Source organism: Colobus angolensis, unplaced genomic scaffold (assembly GCF_000951035.1).
Source record: "Colobus angolensis palliatus isolate OR3802 unplaced genomic scaffold, Cang.pa_1.0 Scaffold204, whole genome shotgun sequence".
Taxonomy (NCBI): Eukaryota; Metazoa; Chordata; class Mammalia; order Primates; family Cercopithecidae; genus Colobus; species Colobus angolensis.
Window position 1 is genome coordinate 4,464,653 of NW_012115200.1, and position 19,908 is coordinate 4,484,560.

The 19,908-nt window shown below is 61.3% G+C and overlaps 1 protein-coding gene across 1 annotated transcript in view; it reads left to right on the forward strand.

The window, feature by feature from the left end:
• KNDC1 (kinase non-catalytic C-lobe domain (KIND) containing 1) overlaps window positions 1–19,908 on the forward strand; it is a 61,736-nt gene that overhangs the window by 39,839 nt on the left and 1,989 nt on the right. Inside the window, exons 17-30 of the mRNA XM_011941974.1 lie at window positions 727–812; window positions 1,805–2,187; window positions 6,855–6,948; window positions 7,026–7,123; window positions 7,306–7,520; window positions 9,250–9,363; window positions 10,055–10,202; window positions 10,313–10,492; window positions 11,299–11,505; window positions 12,193–12,275; window positions 12,520–12,670; window positions 17,385–17,507; window positions 17,585–17,644; window positions 18,511–18,668. Coding sequence (XP_011797364.1) covers window positions 727–812; window positions 1,805–2,187; window positions 6,855–6,948; window positions 7,026–7,123; window positions 7,306–7,520; window positions 9,250–9,363; window positions 10,055–10,202; window positions 10,313–10,492; window positions 11,299–11,505; window positions 12,193–12,275; window positions 12,520–12,670; window positions 17,385–17,507; window positions 17,585–17,644; window positions 18,511–18,668 — 2,100 coding nt within the window. The remainder of the gene's footprint in view (window positions 1–726; window positions 813–1,804; window positions 2,188–6,854; window positions 6,949–7,025; window positions 7,124–7,305; window positions 7,521–9,249; window positions 9,364–10,054; window positions 10,203–10,312; window positions 10,493–11,298; window positions 11,506–12,192; window positions 12,276–12,519; window positions 12,671–17,384; window positions 17,508–17,584; window positions 17,645–18,510; window positions 18,669–19,908) is intronic.

Genomic DNA, 19,908 nt, shown 5'->3' on the forward strand with positions numbered 1-19,908 from the left:
ACCCTCGGTTTCTGTCTGGCTGCCGTCTCCAGGGGGCCACCCTTGGTGGAGCTGGTGGGGGGGGTCCCAGCAGCCCCTCCCGGGCCCGGCGCCGACCCACAAGCCCTCCCGGGCCCGGCGCCGACCCACAGCTTTCCGGTCGGGCCTGGATTTCTTCTGGAGGAGGAAAGGGCCTGCAGGGAATATGAGGCAGGGGCTCTCCGGGAGGCCGCAGGGGGCCTGGGCGTGGGCAGTGGTGGCCACAGGGCTCCCTGCTCAGAGGGACCAGTGTGAGGGCCCCAAGGAGGAGAGGAGACCCCCAAACAGACAGCCCCAGACCCCGCAGGGCCCAGCAATGAGCCGTGTTGGGTGGGGCAGCAGCCACCCCACATTGCCTTGCTCACAGCTCCATGTGGTGCTGGCAGCCTGGGCAGCTCCTGCGCCTGTGTGTGGCGTAAACTCACAGCTGTGAGCAAGTGCACCCACCCCAGCCCCCGCCTCCCCGGCCCGCAGCCCTGAGAGGCTGCTCCAGAGCCCCCCAGGGACCCCAAGCAGTGAATGATCCAGGGACCCCATTGGCTGCTGTGCCCCTTAGTGACCAGGAGGGTGAGCTCCTGCTGCCTCCCGTGAGGGCTCCGCATGGCCGTGTGGGCCTGTGGGCCTGGCCCAGTGGAGACTGAAGCCTCCTCCCAGTGGGCAGGGGTGGAGACGTGGGGATGACCACCTGACCTGCATTCTTGCTGTCAGCACGGTTGAGGACGCTGGGTCACAGCTCGAGGGCAGCCGGAGCCCCCACTCCCCATCCAGCAGGAGGCCCTCGCTGCACCACCTGGGTAAGTGCTGGGTAGGCCCCACAGCAGGAGCTCTGCAGGACAGGCTCCTCCTCTGTGCTCTGCAGGCTCCTCCTCTGTGCTCTGCAATTCAAGGGGCACCCCAGGGTCCTGGCAGCCTCGGACTGCGCGGCTCTGGCGGCAATGCCTTTGCCCCAGGGGTGCCCCAGCCAAAGACCGTCCTCTCCTGGGGGTGAGCAGGAACCCGGGGCCTTGGAGGTGGGGGGTCCTCTGTCACCAGTCACTGGGACAGTGGGAGCCTCCAGGAGCCAGGTGAGATCCCCTCTCCAAGCAGAGGTGGGCCTGTGAGCCCGGGGCTTTGGTAACAAGGCAGAAGCAGCTGCCAAAAGACCCTGGGGCTGGGCTCCTGGCTCGTTAGCCCCGGGCTCCCAAGGCACATGAATGCCGGGCTGGGGAAGTCCCAGCGTCCAGCCAGCAGGCTTGGTGTTAGGGACAAGGTGGCGGTGGTCACCCTCAGGCTGTCCATGGTCATAGCCAGGTTTGGTGATGGACCCAGCTCCTATTTCAACAAGTCGGAGACCAGGCAGGCAGACTGGGGCATGAGGCCTGTGCACTCCTGGATGGCAGGAAAGCCAGGGACAGAGCTGGGGACCACTTTTTAAATTCCAGAAGAAAAGAGGAGAGTGTGAGGGGCAGAGGGACACAGTCCTGACAGAGGGACACAGTGCTAATAGTGGAGCCAGCGAGGACAGGGCCCGGCCCCACCCCAGGGCGAGTAAGTTTGGAACCAGTGAGGGCCTAGAGAGGGGCTCCATCTGGGGAGAGGCCTCTTGCTGTAACCCGGCCCCGTGTGGCAGTTCAGGGTCCCAGCATCTCCCCTGCACTGGGAGGCAGCAGTGCCTCGGGGGCGCCCGTAGTGGGTGCAAGAGAGAAGGGCGTTGGGCACGCAGGTACCACCAGCCTCCCATTAAAGCCTGCCCGGGCTCCGCCCACAGGAGCCGCTATCCACGTAACCTGTGTCTCTTTCTTTCAAGGAAAAGAGAAGCCAGCCATGGCCAGGACCAGCAGCAGGACCTTGGTGTCGGATGTGGACTCAGAGGCACTATCCCGGGGAAACTTTGAGGTGGGGTTTCGACCTCAGAGGTCCGTAAAAGCTGAGAGAGTGCAGCAGCCTGAAGTTGGCGAGGACAGACGGCCAGATGGCGGGGCCTCGGATGCGGAGGCAGTGACCCGACTGGCCAGGTCCAAGGGGGGCGGCCCGGCCATGTCCCCTGGCCCAGCCGGATTCCAGAGCTGCAGCCCCGGCTGGTGCAGTGCTTTCTATGAGGCCGACTGCTTCGGGGCCGATGTCCACAACTACGTGAAGGACCTGGGGCGGCAGCAGGTGGACGGGGCCCTGCCCGACGCCCAGAGCCCGGTGAGTCCCAGGCCTCAGCACTGCAGGTTGGTGCAGGGGTCCTCCTTCCAGCGGAGCTTCCCGGTCACTGCAGGTGACAGATGGCACCGTGTGCCCAGAGCCCCTACCAGGATGACACTGGTCCTGGTGCCCCCACCCCGTGGCCGTCAAGATGGTCAAGGCCCCCTCCCCGGGCTGAGCTCCACGTCTGGGCACAGGCTCATCTGCACGGGTGCTCCCGGTGGCTTCAGGTCTGGGGGCACGGAAGGGCTTTTCTCTCATGGTTGCCAGGGCGATGGGTTCACAGGAGGCCCCTCCATGCTCGTGACCCGGTTGCGTCTGGCCGTGTCTCCCGTGGGGCAGGCACAGTCTCCGGGCCCTTGGGCAGCCTCACTCTGCGGTGAAAGAAAACCCCAGAAACGCCTGCCCAGCAAGTCCAGGCTGGGCCTGGTCACCGCAGACTGGCCTGGGCTTTCTGGCCAGCAGTGTCATCCTGGGTCAGGAGCAGCTACAACTCCTCCCTGGCCAGCAGGGAGAGGTCTTAGACCGGGGAGTCCTGGGTGCAGGAGAGGCCCGCAGAGCTCTGGACTCAAGGCAGGGCCGGTGACCCAGAGCCCCGACTGGGGCTGCAGCCTCCAGAGCCCCAGGACTCCAGGGTAGATGACAGGAGGGGCCCAGCGGCCATCAGCTCCAGGAACCTCTCCACCACCATCTGCCTCGAGCCCCGAGCCGCAGTGGGAAGCCTCCCCCAGCCTCTGGGCATCAGAGCCCTTCCTGGGGCTCCTACTTGCTCATCTCCTGCTGCCTCCCAGCCTCCACTTTATGACTCGGTCCAGAACATGAGCTGGCGTCTCTTCAGGGCAGGTGAGGGGACAGGGGTGAAGCTCTGTGAAGCGTTCATTTTATTTCAGCTTCTGGGCCGCGTGACAGACCCGCATGGTGCTACAGCCTCTGCACCTCGGACACCCCACACAGCCTGAGGGAGCTCCGAGGACACAGGCCTCCCCTGGGGCTGGGGAGAGAAAAGGGCGGCCTGCCCAGCAGACACCAAACGACCTGGCCCCCAAACGCACGGCGTCCCCCAGGGAGCACTTGACCCGAAACGCACGGAGTCCAACAGGGAGAATTCGGCCCCCAAATGCCCAGCGGCCTGAGGAGCACTCAGAACCCTAAACGCCCAGTGTTCAGCGGGGAGGACTCGGCCCCAAATGCACAGCGTCCAGCCCGTGGCCACAGCCTCATGTTTCTCTTGGAGGAACTACTGCGTGTGTCAAAACAGGAGGCTCAGAAACACAGCAAGAGCAAAAACCACCCGGAGACAGATGTTCATGTCTGCAGCCCCGAACGCGCACAGCCAGGGCCGTTCTCTGGGGCGGCCGGAGCGGCTGGTGGGTGGGCGTTTCCTCCTTTCAGCGCTGACCCCCACCTGCCAGCGCCAGCCGTGCGCCCTGGGGCCGTGGAGCCGGCATCCGCGTCTCGCAGAGTCGGGGTGAACAGCACTGGTGTGGGTTCCTCACCCATCTGTCTGCACTGGTGAAGCCTGGCCTCATGTGTCCCTCCTCACCGCCCTGTGTGTGATGTGGATTTTAGTTCCCGTAGATTTATTAAAATCAGTCAAGACCGTCCTTCTCAAGGAGTCCGCCTGTGGTTCCCGCATGAGGGACGCCCCTAACGGACGTCGAGTCTGACTGTGAACGGAGGCTGTGGAGGTGCCGCCCCAAGACGAGTCTGCGTGAGCTGCGCTCCAGCCGGGTGGGCGTCCAGGCTCGCAGGCACCCACCTCCGGGTTCTCGGATGCCTCGGGGTACACAGACCTTTCCCGGGAGATTTTCTCGACATCAGCATCTCTGCAGATGGACGGGGGTGAGGGGGCTGGATGGAGCCTGGCACGGGTGACCTCCGGGGCCTGGACAAAGGCCCTGTGGTGCAGGCCATGGGGGATGTGGCCACCACCGTCCTCAGAAGCTAGGACCAGGTGCCCCGGCAGCAGAACACAACTCCGTGGGGATACTGGCGTTTACCAACCTCGACCTGCCCAGCCCAGCAGGTCCCTTCCTTGATGATGGAATGTTCTAGATGCTGTCCATGGGGTAGCCAACAGCCATGTGTGGCTACTGAACTCTGGAAACATGGCTCACGTGACCGAGGACCTGATATTTTAATTTCATCGCACTTTAGGCAGCCACAGGCAGCCTGCAGCCCAGTATGGGAGCCGGGGCTGCACTTGGCTGGGTGGCAGCGGGATCCAAAGGGCTTGGGGAACCTGGCTTAGTGGCCGAGGTTCTGCAGAAGGCCTGGTCTTTACACAGCTGGGACCATGGCCCACACCGCCGTAGCCGGGAGCCTGGCCCTCCGTGACACCCCCGCTGCCGCTGCTGAACCCGTGCACGGAAGAAGACGGCACAGGGACCCCATCTCCATGGAACCACCAGATAGAGCGGATTCAAGTAGTTACACAGAAATGTCGTCTGCATTTTTTTATTTTGCAAAAAACATTCAAAAATAAATACTATCAACAAAGCGGAGTCACTGGCAGCTGACGAGACGAGGGGGTGGATCTCAGCCAACTGCACTTCACAAAAGGAAGCCTGGTGGACGGGCTCGCGGATGAGCCCCTCGGGGCGGTCGCCTCCTGAACCCCTCACAGGAGGCTGTGGGCCAAGGACTGCCACGCCTCTCGCCTCTGCCCCCAGCCAGGTGCCCCTGCCCCGTGGCACCTCACAGTCCCCCTGAAGACCTGCTGCTCAAGGCCCAGCTCCCATGGACCCCCAAGGCTTCCCAGACCCCCCACCACCAGAATCACCACCCTCCTCTGTACTGGGCCAAGCCCCGTGGGTGCAGGAGGAGGCTGTATCTGCCTCTGTACCCCGGAGGGAAGGGCAGTCTCTGGGGTCACTGGCCTGGCAGGCCATCCTCAGGGCGCCCCTCCTCCAGCCACTACACCCATGTGCCTGTCCTGCAGGACAGGAGTGCTCCAGAAGGAGTGCTCAGATGAGGGGCTGCCTGGCCAGGCGTGGGAGGCATCCTGGGACAACGGGGCGCCCTCTCCCTGAATGTAGTCCCGTCCCAGGAGGCTCAGCCCCAGCTGGTGTCTGTGCAGGAAGCAGAGCCCAGCAGCCCTCGCTCCCGGCTCCTGCAGTCAGGACCCGTCCGCCTGGCCTCAGTGCTGCTTCCCCCACCGAGACAGCCCTGGGGATGAGGTCCCCGGCTCCACCTTCTAGGCAATAACTCAGACTCTGGGCAGGTTCAGGAGAATCACCCCAGGCGTGCAGTCACATTCACACTCACGCTCACACTACACAGCAGCCAACGGCTGGGGCAAACCCTGCAGCCACTGCCCAACACACCGCAATGCGCAGCCAGTGGGTTCCCGGGAGGAGGGTTTTCAGGGGGCTCGTGTGCACAGGCCAGCTGGAATCCGTATCATTGGGCTTAAGTTTAAAAGAAAGGCAAGGCTGGTGCAGTGGCTCATGCCTGTAATTCCAGCACTTTGGGAGGCTGAGATGGGAGAACTGCTTGAACCCAGGGAGCTGGAGGTTGCATTCCCACCTGGGCAACAGAGCAAATCAGGCCACTGCACTCCAGCCTGAGTGACAGAGCAAGACCTCGTCTCAAAAAAAAAAAATTAAATTAAAAAGTCAATAAAAATTAAAAACGGCTGAGCGCGGTGGCTCACACCTGTAATCCCAGCACTCTGGGAGGCTGAGGCAGTGGATCACCTGAGGTCGGGAGTTTGAGACCATCCTGACTGACGTGGAGAAACCTCGTCTCTACTGAAAATACAAAATTAGCCAGGCGTGGTCGTGGGTGCCTGTAATCCCCGCTACTCGGGAGGCTGAGGCAGGAGAATCAATTGAACCTGGGAGGCAGAGGTTTCGGTGAACTGAGATTGCGCCATTGCACTCCAACCTGGGCAACAAGAGAAAAACTCCGTCTCCGGATCACAAGGTCAGGAGATCGAGACCATCCTGGCTAACACGGTGAAACCCCATCTCTACTAAAAATTACCAAAAAAAATTAGCCGGGCGTGCTGGCAGCGCCTGTAGTTCCAGCTAATTGGGAGGCTGAGGCAGGAGAATGGCATGAACCCGGGAGGCAGAGCTTGCAGTGAGCCGAGATCCGGCCACTGTACTCCAGCCTGGGCGACAGAGCGAGACTCTGTCTCAAAAAAAAAAAAGAAAAAAGAAACTAAGTTAAATTAAAAAATAAAAAGGCAGACACCTGAAGACACACGGGATGCACACCGGGGAGGTCACGCTGCCACCTCCCACCCATAACCCAGCCCGCAACATGCACTTGGGTGTCCAGAGGTGGCACAGCCCTGCCTGCTTGGGCAGGAGGGCCTGGTGCTGATTTGGGTGGGGTCTGGTTCCCCTGGGGACCCAAGCTGGTGGTCACACGGCTGTCCCCTGAGCATCCCCGACAAGGGCCTGACTGTGGGTGAGGGACGCAGGGGGCAGCCGGCCCCAACTGGGCACTGCCCTGTGAGCCTGGGGACTGCCGAGGGTCCCGCAGACCACACTGCCCAGGCCGGCCCCGCTGGCTGAGTGGGCCTCTGTCTCCATGGGACCCTACCCTGCAGCCGGTCTCCAAGGCCAGGGAGGCCCCGACGGGGCAGGGCCTGGCCCTGGATGTGGCTGACGCGTGTGTTGGGGCTGCCTGGGGTTTAGACACTGTTTCGTCCCCAGGAGCTGGAACAGCAGCTCATGATGGAGAAAAGAAACTACCGCAAGACCCTCAAGTTCTACCAGAAACTCTTACAGAAGGAAAAGAGGAACAAAGGTAAAGCCCGCGTGGGCACAGGTCCGAGACCCCGACCACGGGCAGCCCGGCCCCCGCCCACTCTGCTCTGCCCACAGGGTCCGACGTCAAGACCATGCTGTCCAAGCTGAAAGGGCAGCTGGAAGAAATGAAATCCAGGGTGCAGTTCCTCAGCTTGGTCAAGAAGTATCTGCAGGCAAGTGGGCTCCGGGCCCCACTCTGCTCCGGGGGGCAGTAGCTTCAGACGGGCCTCCCACTGTCAGACACGGCAAATCTGTCCATGTGAGGTCATAAAAGGGGCCCTGATTTGAGGGTCCAACGGCAGGAAGCCCTGGGGCGAGGGGCGGAGCGACCGAGTGCCTGTGTCCCGCCCGGCAGGTCCTGTATGCCGAGCGCTGGGGCCTGGAGCCCTGCGCCCTCCCGGTGATTGTGAACATCGCAGCCGCACCCTGCGACACGCTGGACTTCAGCCCCCTGGACGAGTCCTCCTCACTCATCTTCTACAACGTCAACAAGCACCCGGGCGGCCGGCAGAAGGCCCGAATCCTGCAGGCTGGCACGCCGCTGGGGCTCATGGCCTACCTGTACTCCAGGTGCGTGGGGAGAAAGCTCACCCCGAAAGGAAACGTAGCCGTGGGTGCTGAAGAGAGGTGGGCAGCAGGCCCTTGCCCCTCAGCTAGGCTGTTTGCACTTTTTAGTTTAGAAAAATGTTTAATTGGGGTTTAGGCCAACATGCACTAGATGCCGCCGGCAGCTTTGCAGAGCCCCTGGCCAGAGTGGCCTCCGCCGCCTGTGGGCCTGGGCACCGGGTCTCAGGGTGCGCCTGGTGGTCCCTGGAGGTGCTGGGGAACCCGCCCTACATAATTAACTCACGGAACGGCTTCCAAAAATAACACACACGGGCAGCTCAGCAATGTGGCCTGGACTCCATCCAACTCACCGGGTCAGAACACCCGGGGTAATGAGCTCCAGGGATGGGCGAGGCTGGGTGTTTCTGCAGCCCCCCCCCGCTCCGTGCGCACACTGGCTCCAGGGACAGTGTGGGGTCTAGTGTGGTGTGTGTGTGTGGCGTGTGGCATGGGGTATAGTGTGGGGTGTGTGTGTGGTGTGTGGTGTGGGGTATAGTGTGGTGTGTGTGTGTGGTGTGGGGTATAGTATGTGTGTGCACGTGTGTGGTGGGTATAGTGTGGCATGTGTGCACGTGTGTGATCTGTGGTGTGGGGTAGTGTGTATGTGTGGTGTGTGCACGTATGTGTGGTGTGGGGTGTAGTGTGGTGTGTGTGCATGTGTGTAGTGGGCGTGTCTGGTTGTGGAGTTCTGTGTGGTTTGTGTGCACGTGTGTGGCATGTGTGTCTGGTTGTGGAGTTTGTGGCTTGCATGGTGTAAGTGTGAGCACTGTGCTTCCATGAAAGGAGCGTCTCCTGACCGTGCATGTGTTTGCAGGGCAGCCTGGGGCTGGAGCTGTGTAGGGCCTGGCCTGAGCTGTGGCCACCCGTGTCCTCGGCCCCCCGGTGAGCAGGTGACCAGGCCCCTTGTTCCAGGGCCACGCCGTCTCCTGCCTGAGGCTCCTCCAGTGTGGGAGGCAGCCTTGCTGGACCTCGGCTTCCTGACAGTGGCCGCTGGGCTCCCAGGACAGTCCCAGACCCGCATGCAGGGCCCTGGCCAGTGTCTCCTGAGGGTGGCCCAGTTTCATCCAGTGAAGACCCAGAACCTCTGAGCGTGCAGCATTGCGCCCAGTCCCGAGGCACCGGCTCCCTCAGCTTCCAGAGCTAACGGGTCCTGCAAGTGGAGACACCAAAGTCCCGCACAGGCCACGTTCAGAAAGGCCCCTGGTGTTCAGCTGGGCATGGTGGCTCATGCCTGTCATCCCAGCACTTTGGGAGGCCAAGGCAGGTGGATCACCTGAGGTCAGGAGTTTGAGACCAACCTGGGAAACATGGTGAAACCCCGTCTCTACTAAAATACAAAAATTAGCTGGGCATGGTGGCGTGTGCCTGTAGTCCCAGCTACTTGGGAGACTGGGGCAGGATAATCGCTTGAACCCGGGAGGAGGAGACTGTCGTGAGCCGAGATCACGCCACCGCACTCCAGCCTGGGCAACAAGAGCGAAACTCGGCCAAAAAAAAAAAAAAAAAGGCCCTGGTACTGGAAGTAGTTGGGAATTGTTATCCATGTCTCCCCTTTAATTTCTCCGGGGATTCTCCTGACAGTGACACACAGAGAACGCACACACCCACATGCCATCACACCCCCCAGAACACTAGCCGAGCCCTGGGGTGAGGCCACCCGGCTGCCTCACTGCCACCCCGTCCTGTCCCACAGCGACGCCTTCCTGGAGGGCTACGTGCAGCAGTTCCTCTACACCTTCCGCTACTTCTGCACACCCCAGGACTTCCTGCACTTCCTCCTCGACCGCATCAACAGCACGCTGACCAGGTACCGTGCTCCACAGCTCCACTCCCGCCGGAGCTTCCCCTGGGGCAGGGTGGGCGCCCATGGGCCTGGTTTAGCCCCCATGAAGAACGAGGTGGTCCTTGCCGACCCAAGGGGGTGAAGGGCCAGGGAAGTCTGGCTGGAGGTGGGGACACACAGGGATGCTGAGAAAGCAGCTGGGGCAGGGGGGCAGTGGCCTGGGCACCTGGGAGCTCTGGGAGGGGATCTGAGGGAGTCGGGGTCTCTTCCTGCTGGCCCGGGAGGGAAGCGGAGGGCAGGTGGGCAGGTGGGCAGGCAGTGAGAGCTAGAAGGTCAGTTGAGGGGAATGGGGAGCACCAAGCAGAGGGTCCTGCCGGACCCCAGCCTCCCTCTGTACCCAAGGCCAGCAGCTGGGGTTAGGAGAGGGGTGGTAGGCTGAGGGGGAGGGGCTCTGCCTCTCTGGGCTGACCTGATGCCCCCCAGGACATGCCATGCACCCCCTTGCCCCCACATGCCCAGGCTGGACACCTTAGGCCATCAGCCAGCCAGCTCCTGCCTCGGGGGAGGGACCCACAGAAGACCCCCAGCCCCCAACCCCCCTGCACTCATGGAGCCTGGTCCCACACTGCCTCTCCGGGAGAACCGCACGCAGCCCCTGGGCCTCTGCCCCCGACTCCCACATCCTGGCAGCTCAGCAGCTCCCCCGCGTCTCCAGGGCCCACCAGGACCCCACCTCGACCTTCACCAAGATCTACAGGCGGAGCCTCTGCGTCCTGCAGGCCTGGGTGGAGGACTGCTACACCGTGGACTTCACTCGGAACAGCGGGCTGCTGGGGAAGCTGGAGGACTTCATCTCCTCCAAGGTGACCGTGGCACCGAGCTGGGCAGCCGCACCATGGGCTCCCACAGCGGGAGGTGGCTGCCCTCCTCCAGAAGGTGGCAGTGACCGCACCACCACCGTGCTTCTGCCTAGATCCTACCCCTGGACGGCTCTGCCAAGCACCTGCTGGGCCTCCTGGAGGTGGGCATGGACCGACGGGCCGAGGGCAGCCCTCGCAGCACAGACCTGGAGAACCCCAGGGAGGCCGAGGAGGATGCCAGACCCTTCAACGCCCTCTGTAAGAGGCTCTCAGAGGACGGCATCTCCAGGAAGGTGGGGTCCTTTCTCAGGGGAGGGCCTCCGTGGACTGGTGGATGTGGCTCCCTGAGCTCAGCCTCAAGGGCACAGCTGGTGCATGCACACACACACACACACACGTGCACATGGGCACACCCATATACATGCATAAAGACGTGTGCACATACACCTGTGTGCACATACCTGTGCACACCACACACATCCACACGGGCACACCTGCGTACACTCACACAATCCACACACGTGTGCACCTTCACACATCCACATGCACACATGCACCCACACAAGCCACACATGCACACACGTGTGCACCTTCACACATGCACATGCATGTTCACACAACCCAGACATGCACACACGCATGCACCCTCACACATCCACACATACATACATGCAGCCTCACATCCACATGTGCACATTCACATATACCCTCCACGTTCCCGCTCACAGGCAGCCCTGCTGGGCTGGCACCTGCTGCCCTGTCCCGGGTGCTCAGGTGAGGAGGTCCTGCTGTGACTGACCCCAACCTTCTGACCCTCGAGCCAGAGACTAAGGTGGAAGCAGCCAGTGTGGGGAGATAAATGCCCTTTCCATTAAACCTCAGCATCCTGCCCCTGGGGGACCTGCTGAAGTGACCAGGACAGGCATCCTTGTGCCAGCACAGCTGTGGGTGGGCAGGCTGCTCTCTGCCTCTGGCTGGGCCAGTCTGAGGAGTCCTGGACTTGGACCTGACCTGGTCCTCACCCTGCCCTGCCTCCCTGGACCCCTGACCTGGAGGGGACACGGAGCTTGGGCCCCTCAGTGCCTGGCCTGCCCTGCAGAGCTTCCCCTGGAGGCTGCCCCGAGGCAACGGGCTGGTGCTGCCGCCGCACAAGGAGCGTCCCTACACCATTGCCGCGGCCCTGCCCAAGCCCTGCTTCCTCGAGGACTTCTACGGCCCCTGCGCCAAGACCAGCGAGAAGGGGCCGTACTTCCTGACCGAGTACAGCACTCACCAGCTCTTCAGCCAGCTCACGCTGCTACAGCAGGTGAGGAGGACGAGGATCCGTGCCCCGGCCACCTGCGAGTCGGGGCCCAGAGATACTCGGCGCCCACAGGGCCCTCAGCAGCTGCTTCCCAGAGGAACAGACGGGCAGAGAAGGGGCAGCTGCCGAGTGCACAGGTTGGGGGTGGCGATCAGGTGCACAGGTCCAGGCAGCTGTGAGTCCTCCTCTCCAGACCACTGCCCGCTGGGGCCTGTCCTGCCTCTGCCCAGCACTCTGGCCTCACAGGCACTAGAGGACGCCCTGAGGGCCATATGGGGTGCTGAGTCTCTCCCCTCAGCCCCTCTGCCAGAGCTGGACCAACCCAGTTCCTAGTGCCCCCACCCAGCTGCCAGGGCCCTGCCCAGCATCTCTGCCACCACCACAGCCAGTCCTCAGGTGGCCTCTTCCCAGGTCCCTGCCATCCCAGGACCCCACATCACGTAGCAGTGATGCCAACCTAGTGATCCACCTGCTGTCATGAGGGCTGCCTTGGACGCCATGAGCCCCTGGGGGCCAAGCACATGGGGAGCCCTGTGGTGGACCCCTGTGGACTGCTGGGTGGGCACTGAACCTGGGATTGCAGAGACGGCCCCCAGAAAACCCCCACCCTCCCTGGCTCCCTGGGACCCTGCCTTGGCCACAAGGCCTTAAGGGATGGAAGCCTGAACCTTGTTTCCATGGTCTGGGCAGGAGTTGTTTCAAAAGTGCCACCCGGTCCACTTCCTGAACTCACGGGCCCTGGGCGTCATGGATAAGAGCACCGCCATCCCCAAGTGAGCATCCGGGGCCCTTGGCTGGGAGCGGCGGTGGAGGGTCTCGGGGGCTCCCTGTAAGAGTCTCATGGACGCTCCTGACCAGCAGGAGATGCCTGTTGTCTCTGGAGATGCAAGAGAGCGGTGTCTGCCCGTCGGAGCAGCCTCGTGGCCCGACCCCAGCACACTCTGCACCAGCAGCCCCAGGGCTGGGCAGGGCCACCTGTACATCTTCCGGGGTGACGGGGCCACATTTCTCTTCCAGAGCCAGCTCTTCTGAGTCTCTTTCGGCCAAAACCTGCAGCTTATTTCTGCCCAATTACGTTCAGGACAAGTATCTGTTACAGCTTCTAAGAAACGCGGATGACGTCAGCACCTGGGTGGCTGCAGAGATTGTGACCAGCCACACCTCCAAGGTGGGCACCCTATAGTTCCGAGGCCAACACGGGGTGTGGGACCCGCCTGCCCGGGGGTGGCAGTGCCTCCTGTAAGGCCATGGCCTGAACCCTCTCCCAATGCAGTGAACCCAACTCCATGTCCCTCGGAGCCACACCGGACCCAAGGCTGAGGGGAGCAGGGCACAGGGGGCAAGGGGGTCAGCTGCACTCCCAGCTCTCCCCCAGCAATGCCTCCCATGTCCAGAGTCACATCCACAGCCACGTCCACAGCCACATCTCCACGTGCCCAGCCACGTCCACAGTCACAATCTCCACGTGCCCAGCCACGCCCAGTCATGTCCATGTGCCCAGCCACACCCACAGCCACATCTCCACGTGCCCAGCCACGCCCAGTCACATGTCCACACCCACAGCCGCATGTCCACGTGCCCGGCCACGCCCACAGCCGCATCTCCACGTGCCCGGCCACGTCTCCAGCCTTGTCCCCATCTGCAGCCACAGATGGCTCCCCTCAGTGGTGGGTGATCCTCTGCTGTGTGCCACCTGGAGACCCAGGGCAAGCTGCACCCACCACTCCTACTACCCCTACCTGTGCTCACCACACAGGTCCCTCATGCACCACCCCCAGCACTGGGCTCCGCCACAGCACCCCACCCCAGCCCGGGGCCCCATCCCCTCTGTGCCTGAGCCTGGCCCCCGGGCTGGTGTCTGACGCCACCCGGGGCTCCTCCCGGCCGGAAGGTCATGGTGGGTTCTCAGTCTGTGGAACAAATCAGCTCCGTGGTCGGACCAAGGTCAAGGTCAAGCTCCAGTGCCAGGGCCCAGTCTCCGCCTCTTCTAGGTCCTGTGGGCCTTGGGCTGGACTGAGGGCTCCTCGTCTGACCTGCCCCACCTGCTGTCAGGCAGGGCCCTGTGCGGCCCCGAGAGTCACCTGCCTTGACCAGCTCATCCCTCATGGGGCCCACCTGCCCAGGAGGCATCAGGGTCCACAGGTTCTCAGGAGGTCAGAGTCCCCCAGCCCCAGGGGTCTGCACCTTCACCCAGCGGATGCCTTCACCCAGCGGACGCCTTCACCCAGCGGACAGACAGCCTATGACAGAGGCTTCTGATCTCCTCACACCTGAGCTCAGCGGGGGCTTGGCTGTCGTGGGCTGGGGAAGACTCAGGATGACAGAGCCCCTCCCCCACAGCAGGGAAGTGGCAGCCTCGGCCCACGGGTGGACACCCACCCCCTGCTAGGTCGGAGCTCTCTGAAAGCAAACTTGGGCCCAAGGAACAGGACTCCCGGCCATGAACCCCATCACTGCTGTCCCTGCTGCTGTCCCAGAGTGGGCCGAAGGCTCTGGGGGAACCGGGAGCTGCTCACAGTCCACCAAGGTGCACTACCTCCCTGCCAGGCGGCAAAGCCACCTCCACGGTAGACAGAGCTTCCCTTCCTATTGTTCCTTCACGCTCCTCCAACGCCGCAGACAACTCCGGGGCCTGTAAAGGAAGGCAGAGGCGCCGCCTTCTCTCCTCCCTTGGGGAGAATTTTCCAGCTTTGGGGACTTACTACCAGGGCACACCAGCATGGGACATGGGAACAGGGAGCCTGGTTGCCCGTTTGCTCTGATCCACGGTTTTCCCAGTGGGACCATGAGGGACATAAAAATGTGATTTCCCTAAACCAGAGCCTTCACACACGGCCCGTGTGGCCAGGCTTCGTGAGGATGAGCACAAGGACAGCTGGCCGACACCTGGCCAACCCGCAGCGTCCTGGGCGCACCCTCACCCCGAGCTGCCCCAGCGGGTGGAGGACCGCCCCTCCCAGCCTGAGGCCCAGCTCGAGCCTGCGGGGGCCCTGCCTGAGGGTCTCCAGGAGGCTGCTTGCCTGGTCACGTGCCCGTGTCCAGGTCTGCGGGGTGGGCAGGAGTTGTGCAGGCTCACACCCAGGGCTGCCGGCGCCCAGCGTGGCCGGGACAGAGCTCGGCACTCCTGCCACATCCCCGTTAGCAAAAGGGAGCCGCGGATCACTCAGGACAGGCCCCTCACCTCCACGTGGGAGCGGACAGACCTCGCCGGAGACCCACTCATGCGTTAGACCACACTCACCCGTCTAACGAGTGTTAGATACACGATGTCTTGACGTATTGTGTATCAGTGGCTGGGCTGTCGGAACGTTCCAGGACACTGAGTTTCACATTTGTAAATTCAGGACTCCAGAAAATTGTTAAAATACAGAATCTGAGCACAGAGGGCAGCAGTGGTCAATAAAAGCACTCGGGGATTCTGACGATGCCTGGAGGGAGGCGAGGTGGAGACAAGGGCAGGAAGAAACAGAGTAAAATTTCTCACCTTAAGAAAACGGAGGATCAGTGTTTCTGTTCAGACAATGTCTCGGTGGCTCCGTTTAGACAACGTCCCGAGGGAGGCGAGGTGGAGACAGAAGCGCAGGAAAAAGCAGCGTAAAATTTCTCACCTTAAGAAAATGCAGGCCAGTTGCGGCGGCTGATGCCTGTAACCCCAGCCCTTTGGGAGACTGAGGAGGGCAGATCGCTTGAGCCCAGGAGTTGAGACCAGACTGGACAACACAGCGAAACCCCATCTCCACTGGAACTATAAAAAGGTATCCAGGCTGGTGGCGCACACTTAGAATCCCCGCTCCTCGGGAGGCTGAGGTGGGAGGATCACTGGAGCCCCGGAGGTGGAGGTTGCAGTGGGCTGAGGTCACATCACGGCAGCCTAGGCGACGGTGCGAGACCCTATCTTAAAAAAATAAAAAATAAGATTGGGGAATTTGAAAGCAAAATAGGGCTTTGGTTTCTTCAGATTTGTTTAAAAGTATGGAACACCAGAGCCAAGAGGTGGAGGCACCCCCACGTCCATGGAGGGAAGAACAGATAAAGAAAATGTGGCCTCTTCGTGTCTTGAGAGTTTACTTGGCCTTAACAGGAAGGAAATTCTGACACCTGCGGCAGGGACTCAGGCTCAGGGAAATGAGCCAGTCATGAAGCCCGGACACCGTACGGCTCCACGTACACGAGGCACCTGGAGGTGCCGGATTCCTGGAGACAAAGCAGCAGGGCAGGTGCCAGGGGTTGGGAGTGGGCACGGGGAGCTCGTGCTGAACGGGGACCAAGTTTCTGTTTGGGACGATGGAACGTCGCAGAGATCTGTTGCTCAATGTGGACGTAGTAACACGGCTGACCCGCGCACTTAGAAAAGGCTACAAGAGTAAATCCTCTACGTGCTTCCTACAATTAAAAATCCAAAGGTTAAGACAAAAATGAAAAAGGGTGCTGAAACAGTTTTATCTCAAAATTACACACTTTGCATCTATTTAAACAGATGAAGAGACAGACTGAGACGTCAGCGTAGAAAGTGTATCCGGTAAACACTTCTCAAGCCCCTCTCAAGGCACTCAGGCAGGAGAGCTGGGGCTGCAGTCGGGGCGAGCCCAGGATCATCTCAGGCGTCTTCAGCTGCACAGGGTCCCTGCAGACGAGAGTCGAGCCCGGGGGCAGGCACGGTGGCTCACATCTGTAATCCCAGCACTCTGGGAGGCTGAAGCGGGTGGATCACAGGGTCAAGAGTTCAAGACCAGCCTGGCCAACATGGTGAAACCCCATCTCTAATAAAAATACAAAAATTATCACGCCTGTAATCCCAGCACTTTGGGAGGCTAAGGCAGGAAGATCACGAGGTCAGGAGTTCCACACCAGCCTGACCAACATGGGGAAACCCCGTCTCTACTAAATATACAAAAATTAGCCAGGCGTGGTGGCGGCGCCTGTAGTCCCAGCTACTTGGGAGGCTGAGGCAGGAGAATCGCTTGAACCCAGGAGGCGGAGGCTGCAGTGAGCCGAGATCGTGCCACTGCACTCCAGCCTGGGCCACAGAGTGAGACTCCGTCTCAAAAAAAAAAAAAAAAAAAAAAGGGAGTCGAGCCAGGGGACAGCATCCAGCTGGACTGTGCAGCCTTGGTTTCCACTAAAGGACGGCCCAGGCCAAGGTGATTCCTCAGGGACAGGCAGCTCCAACAGGAGGGGTCAGCTGAGTTCTCCAGAATCTTAAAGCCCTAAAAGTGGATCCGAGAACGCAGCCCCTCGGGATAGCTCAGAATACGAATCCTGCTGGGTGGGGCATTCACCACCGATGATTGTTCCCACCAAAGCCAGCCAGGTCATCACCGCCAGGACCAAAGCCGGCCAGGTCATCACTGCCAGGACCAAAGCCAGCAGGGTCATCACTGCCAGCCAGAGCCCCGGAGGAGGGGGGACACTCAGGCACCCCCCAGGGACTGCACCCAAACACTCCTGCCATGGGCTCAGTGTAGAGGGTTGAGGGGGTGGGCAAGGAACTGCCTGTGGCTCCCCATCTGCCTGTGGACATGACAGCAGCCTCTCCCTGGATGGGGACGCCTTTTCCAGTCCTGAAGCTGCCTGGGGAGGTGCGTCCTGGCACAATCTTGCTTTTGAGAAGGGAGGGTGGACTTCTTTTCAAATCTTTCCATGTATCAGGCATTGCTTTTATTTTGTTTTGTTTCAAGTCATGCCCACCCCATCCTGCCAGCCCAGCCCCTCCACGGCCATGGCCACCGCTCACCTGCGTCCACACAGCCACTTCCTTTCCACACATGTGATGCAGCACACACTCTTCTGTCTTGGCGCTGGGTGATTTTAACAGGTTCTCAAATATTCCCTTTGTTCATCTTAAACCAGAAGACGCTGAATGTGTCATTTTCTCATTGCAGCTGCAGGTGAACTTGCTGTCCAAATTTTTGCTGATTGCAAAATCTTGCTATGAGCAGAGAAACTTCGCGACAGCCATGCAGATCCTGAGCGGGCTGGAGCACCTGGCCGTGAGGCAGTCCCCCGTGCGTCCCCCTCGGGCCCCGAGGCGGGGGTGGGCACCCACACGGCCGCAGGAGTCTCACCTGTGCTTTCATTTCAGGCCTGGAGAATTCTGCCTGCAAAGATAGCAGAGGTCATGGAGGAGCTGAAAGCCGTGGAGGTACCAGCACTTTACATGGCCTGCGGCTTTCGTCCACCGAGGCCCCCTCCTAAACGACCTGCTCTGCAGAGTCTGCCGTACCCAGACACAGGCACCACTGAGTGTGTGCAGGTGGCCCAGCCAGGGTGGCCTCACTGAGGCCCAGGAGTCATCTCCCGGCGGGGCCTCTGCTGCCACCTGTGCAAAGGTGTCCCCCCTGCTCAGCCACGGGGACTTGCTGGTCTGAGTTCCTCCCACAGAGCACAGGTGCCCAGAGGACAGCACTGAGGTCTGTGGCTGGGACCTGAGCTTGACCAACCTGGATCTCCCCCAAGGACGGCAGGGGTGGCCTCATGAGATAATGAACAAGGAAGTGCCGCTGGAAGTGAGGGGGCATCCCCCAAAATGACACAGACGAGCCCCACAGCAGCCAGAGCCTGTCCCGTCCTGGGTCTCAGAGCTCGGCCTCAGGCCCCAGCCACAGCTGTCTGCGGGTGGGAGGGCTACTGCCTGTCCTTGCTGGACACACAGATGCGGGGCCTGCACTGGCCAGGGTCTCATTTAGGGAAGCTGGGTAGCTGGGTCACCTGGCACTTTCGTGGAGTCCAGCAGAGAGCAAAGACAGGGACTCACCATTTCAGTAGCAGGAGGTGCAAAGCCTGCCAGCGACTGTCAGGGCCCTGCAAGCTTAAGACCCTGCAGGTGTGAGCCAAGTCCAACCATCCAGGCACATTCGGGACTGGAAGCTAATTCAGACAGCCAGGTAGACCCTGTGCGTGGAGAACGCAGGACCAGCTGGGCCTGGTTGGGCTGCACTGGCCCCGGCGAGGCTCCTGCACTGACCACGCCCTGTCTCTCCCTGGCCCATGCCCCGGCTGGACCACCAGGTCTTCCTGAAGAGCGACAGCCTGTGTCTGATGGAAGGGCGGCGCTTCCGGGCACAGCCCACCCTGCCCTCGGCCCACCTCCTGGCCATGCACATCCAGCAGCTGGAGACAGGCGGCTTCACCATGACCAACGGGGCCCACAGGTGGAGCAAGCTCAGGTGAGGAGGGGCTCAGGTGGGCGCGCGCCCAGGTGGGGCAGGCTCAGGTGGCACCTCTCTTCCTGTCCCTGTTTTTCAGAAGCCTGGGTACCTTGCCCCTCACTTGGCACTCACAGCCTCAGGCCTCCCACTACCCAAGATAACCTCCAGCCACCTCCTTCTCTGCAAATTTGGAGATTTCCTGCACTCTTGCCGTCCACGGCCCCAAAACACTCCCCGTGGTCTCTAGCCTGCGTTGCGACCCAGGCACACTTCCCACCCCACCCTGAGGGCCTCTGCAGCAGAGGCTGCCCGGCAGCAACCTGCCCTGACCCCTGGGTGCCACAGTGTCCCTGCTCCCCCTCAGACCCCTCTCCCTAGAGACGTGCACGTGGACCCAGGACCCACCCTCAGCCTGTGGGCCTGCCGTCCACCTGCCCAGCACCTGGGACCAACCACCTGGGAGGCATAGACTGGGGCTGGCTGTAAAACCCACCACCATGACCCACAAGGCTCACGCCCCAGGCCACGCAGGCTCTTCCACGTGGTAAGGGACATGGGCCAGCCTCTCCTCGGAGGCCCAGGCCTGTGTCCAGTGGCCTTCAGGTGCCCAGAGCCCCAAGCCTCACCCTCTCCCTCAAGACGCAATCTCCCACCGTCCCGTCTCTTCTCGTCGCCCGCCGTTGTCCACACACGGTCAGGTGGAGGCTGCTCAGGCCACGGCAGCTCCACCCTCCTCCACAGTAGACGGCCCCACTTGGGGAGCAATGCCCAGTGCACCAGGTGCCCATGGATCCCCAACCTGACAAGTGAAGGTCCCCTTCTTAGATAGGCACCAATCGAAAAACGTTTACAATATGCCATAAGTGTATGCTCATTGTAAGAGATCAGAAAACCCAAGTCAGCAAAAGAGAAGTTAAAGACTTAAGGTAGGCTGGGCTGGGTGGCTCACACCTGTAACCCTCAGTAGACCGGGTACGGTGGCTCATGCCTATAACCCTAACACTTTGGGAGACCGAGGAGGACAGATCACCTGAGGTTAGGAGTTCAAGACCAGCCTGGCCAACATGGTGAAACCCTGTGTCTTTATACTAAAAATACAAAAAATTAGCCAGGTGTGGTAGCTGGTATCTGTAATCCCAGCTACTCAAAAGGCTGAGGCAGGAGAATCACTTGAACCTGAGAGGCAGAGGCTGCAGTGAGCTGAGATCACACCACTGCACTCCAGCCTGGGTGACGAGTGAAACAGTGTCTTAAAAAA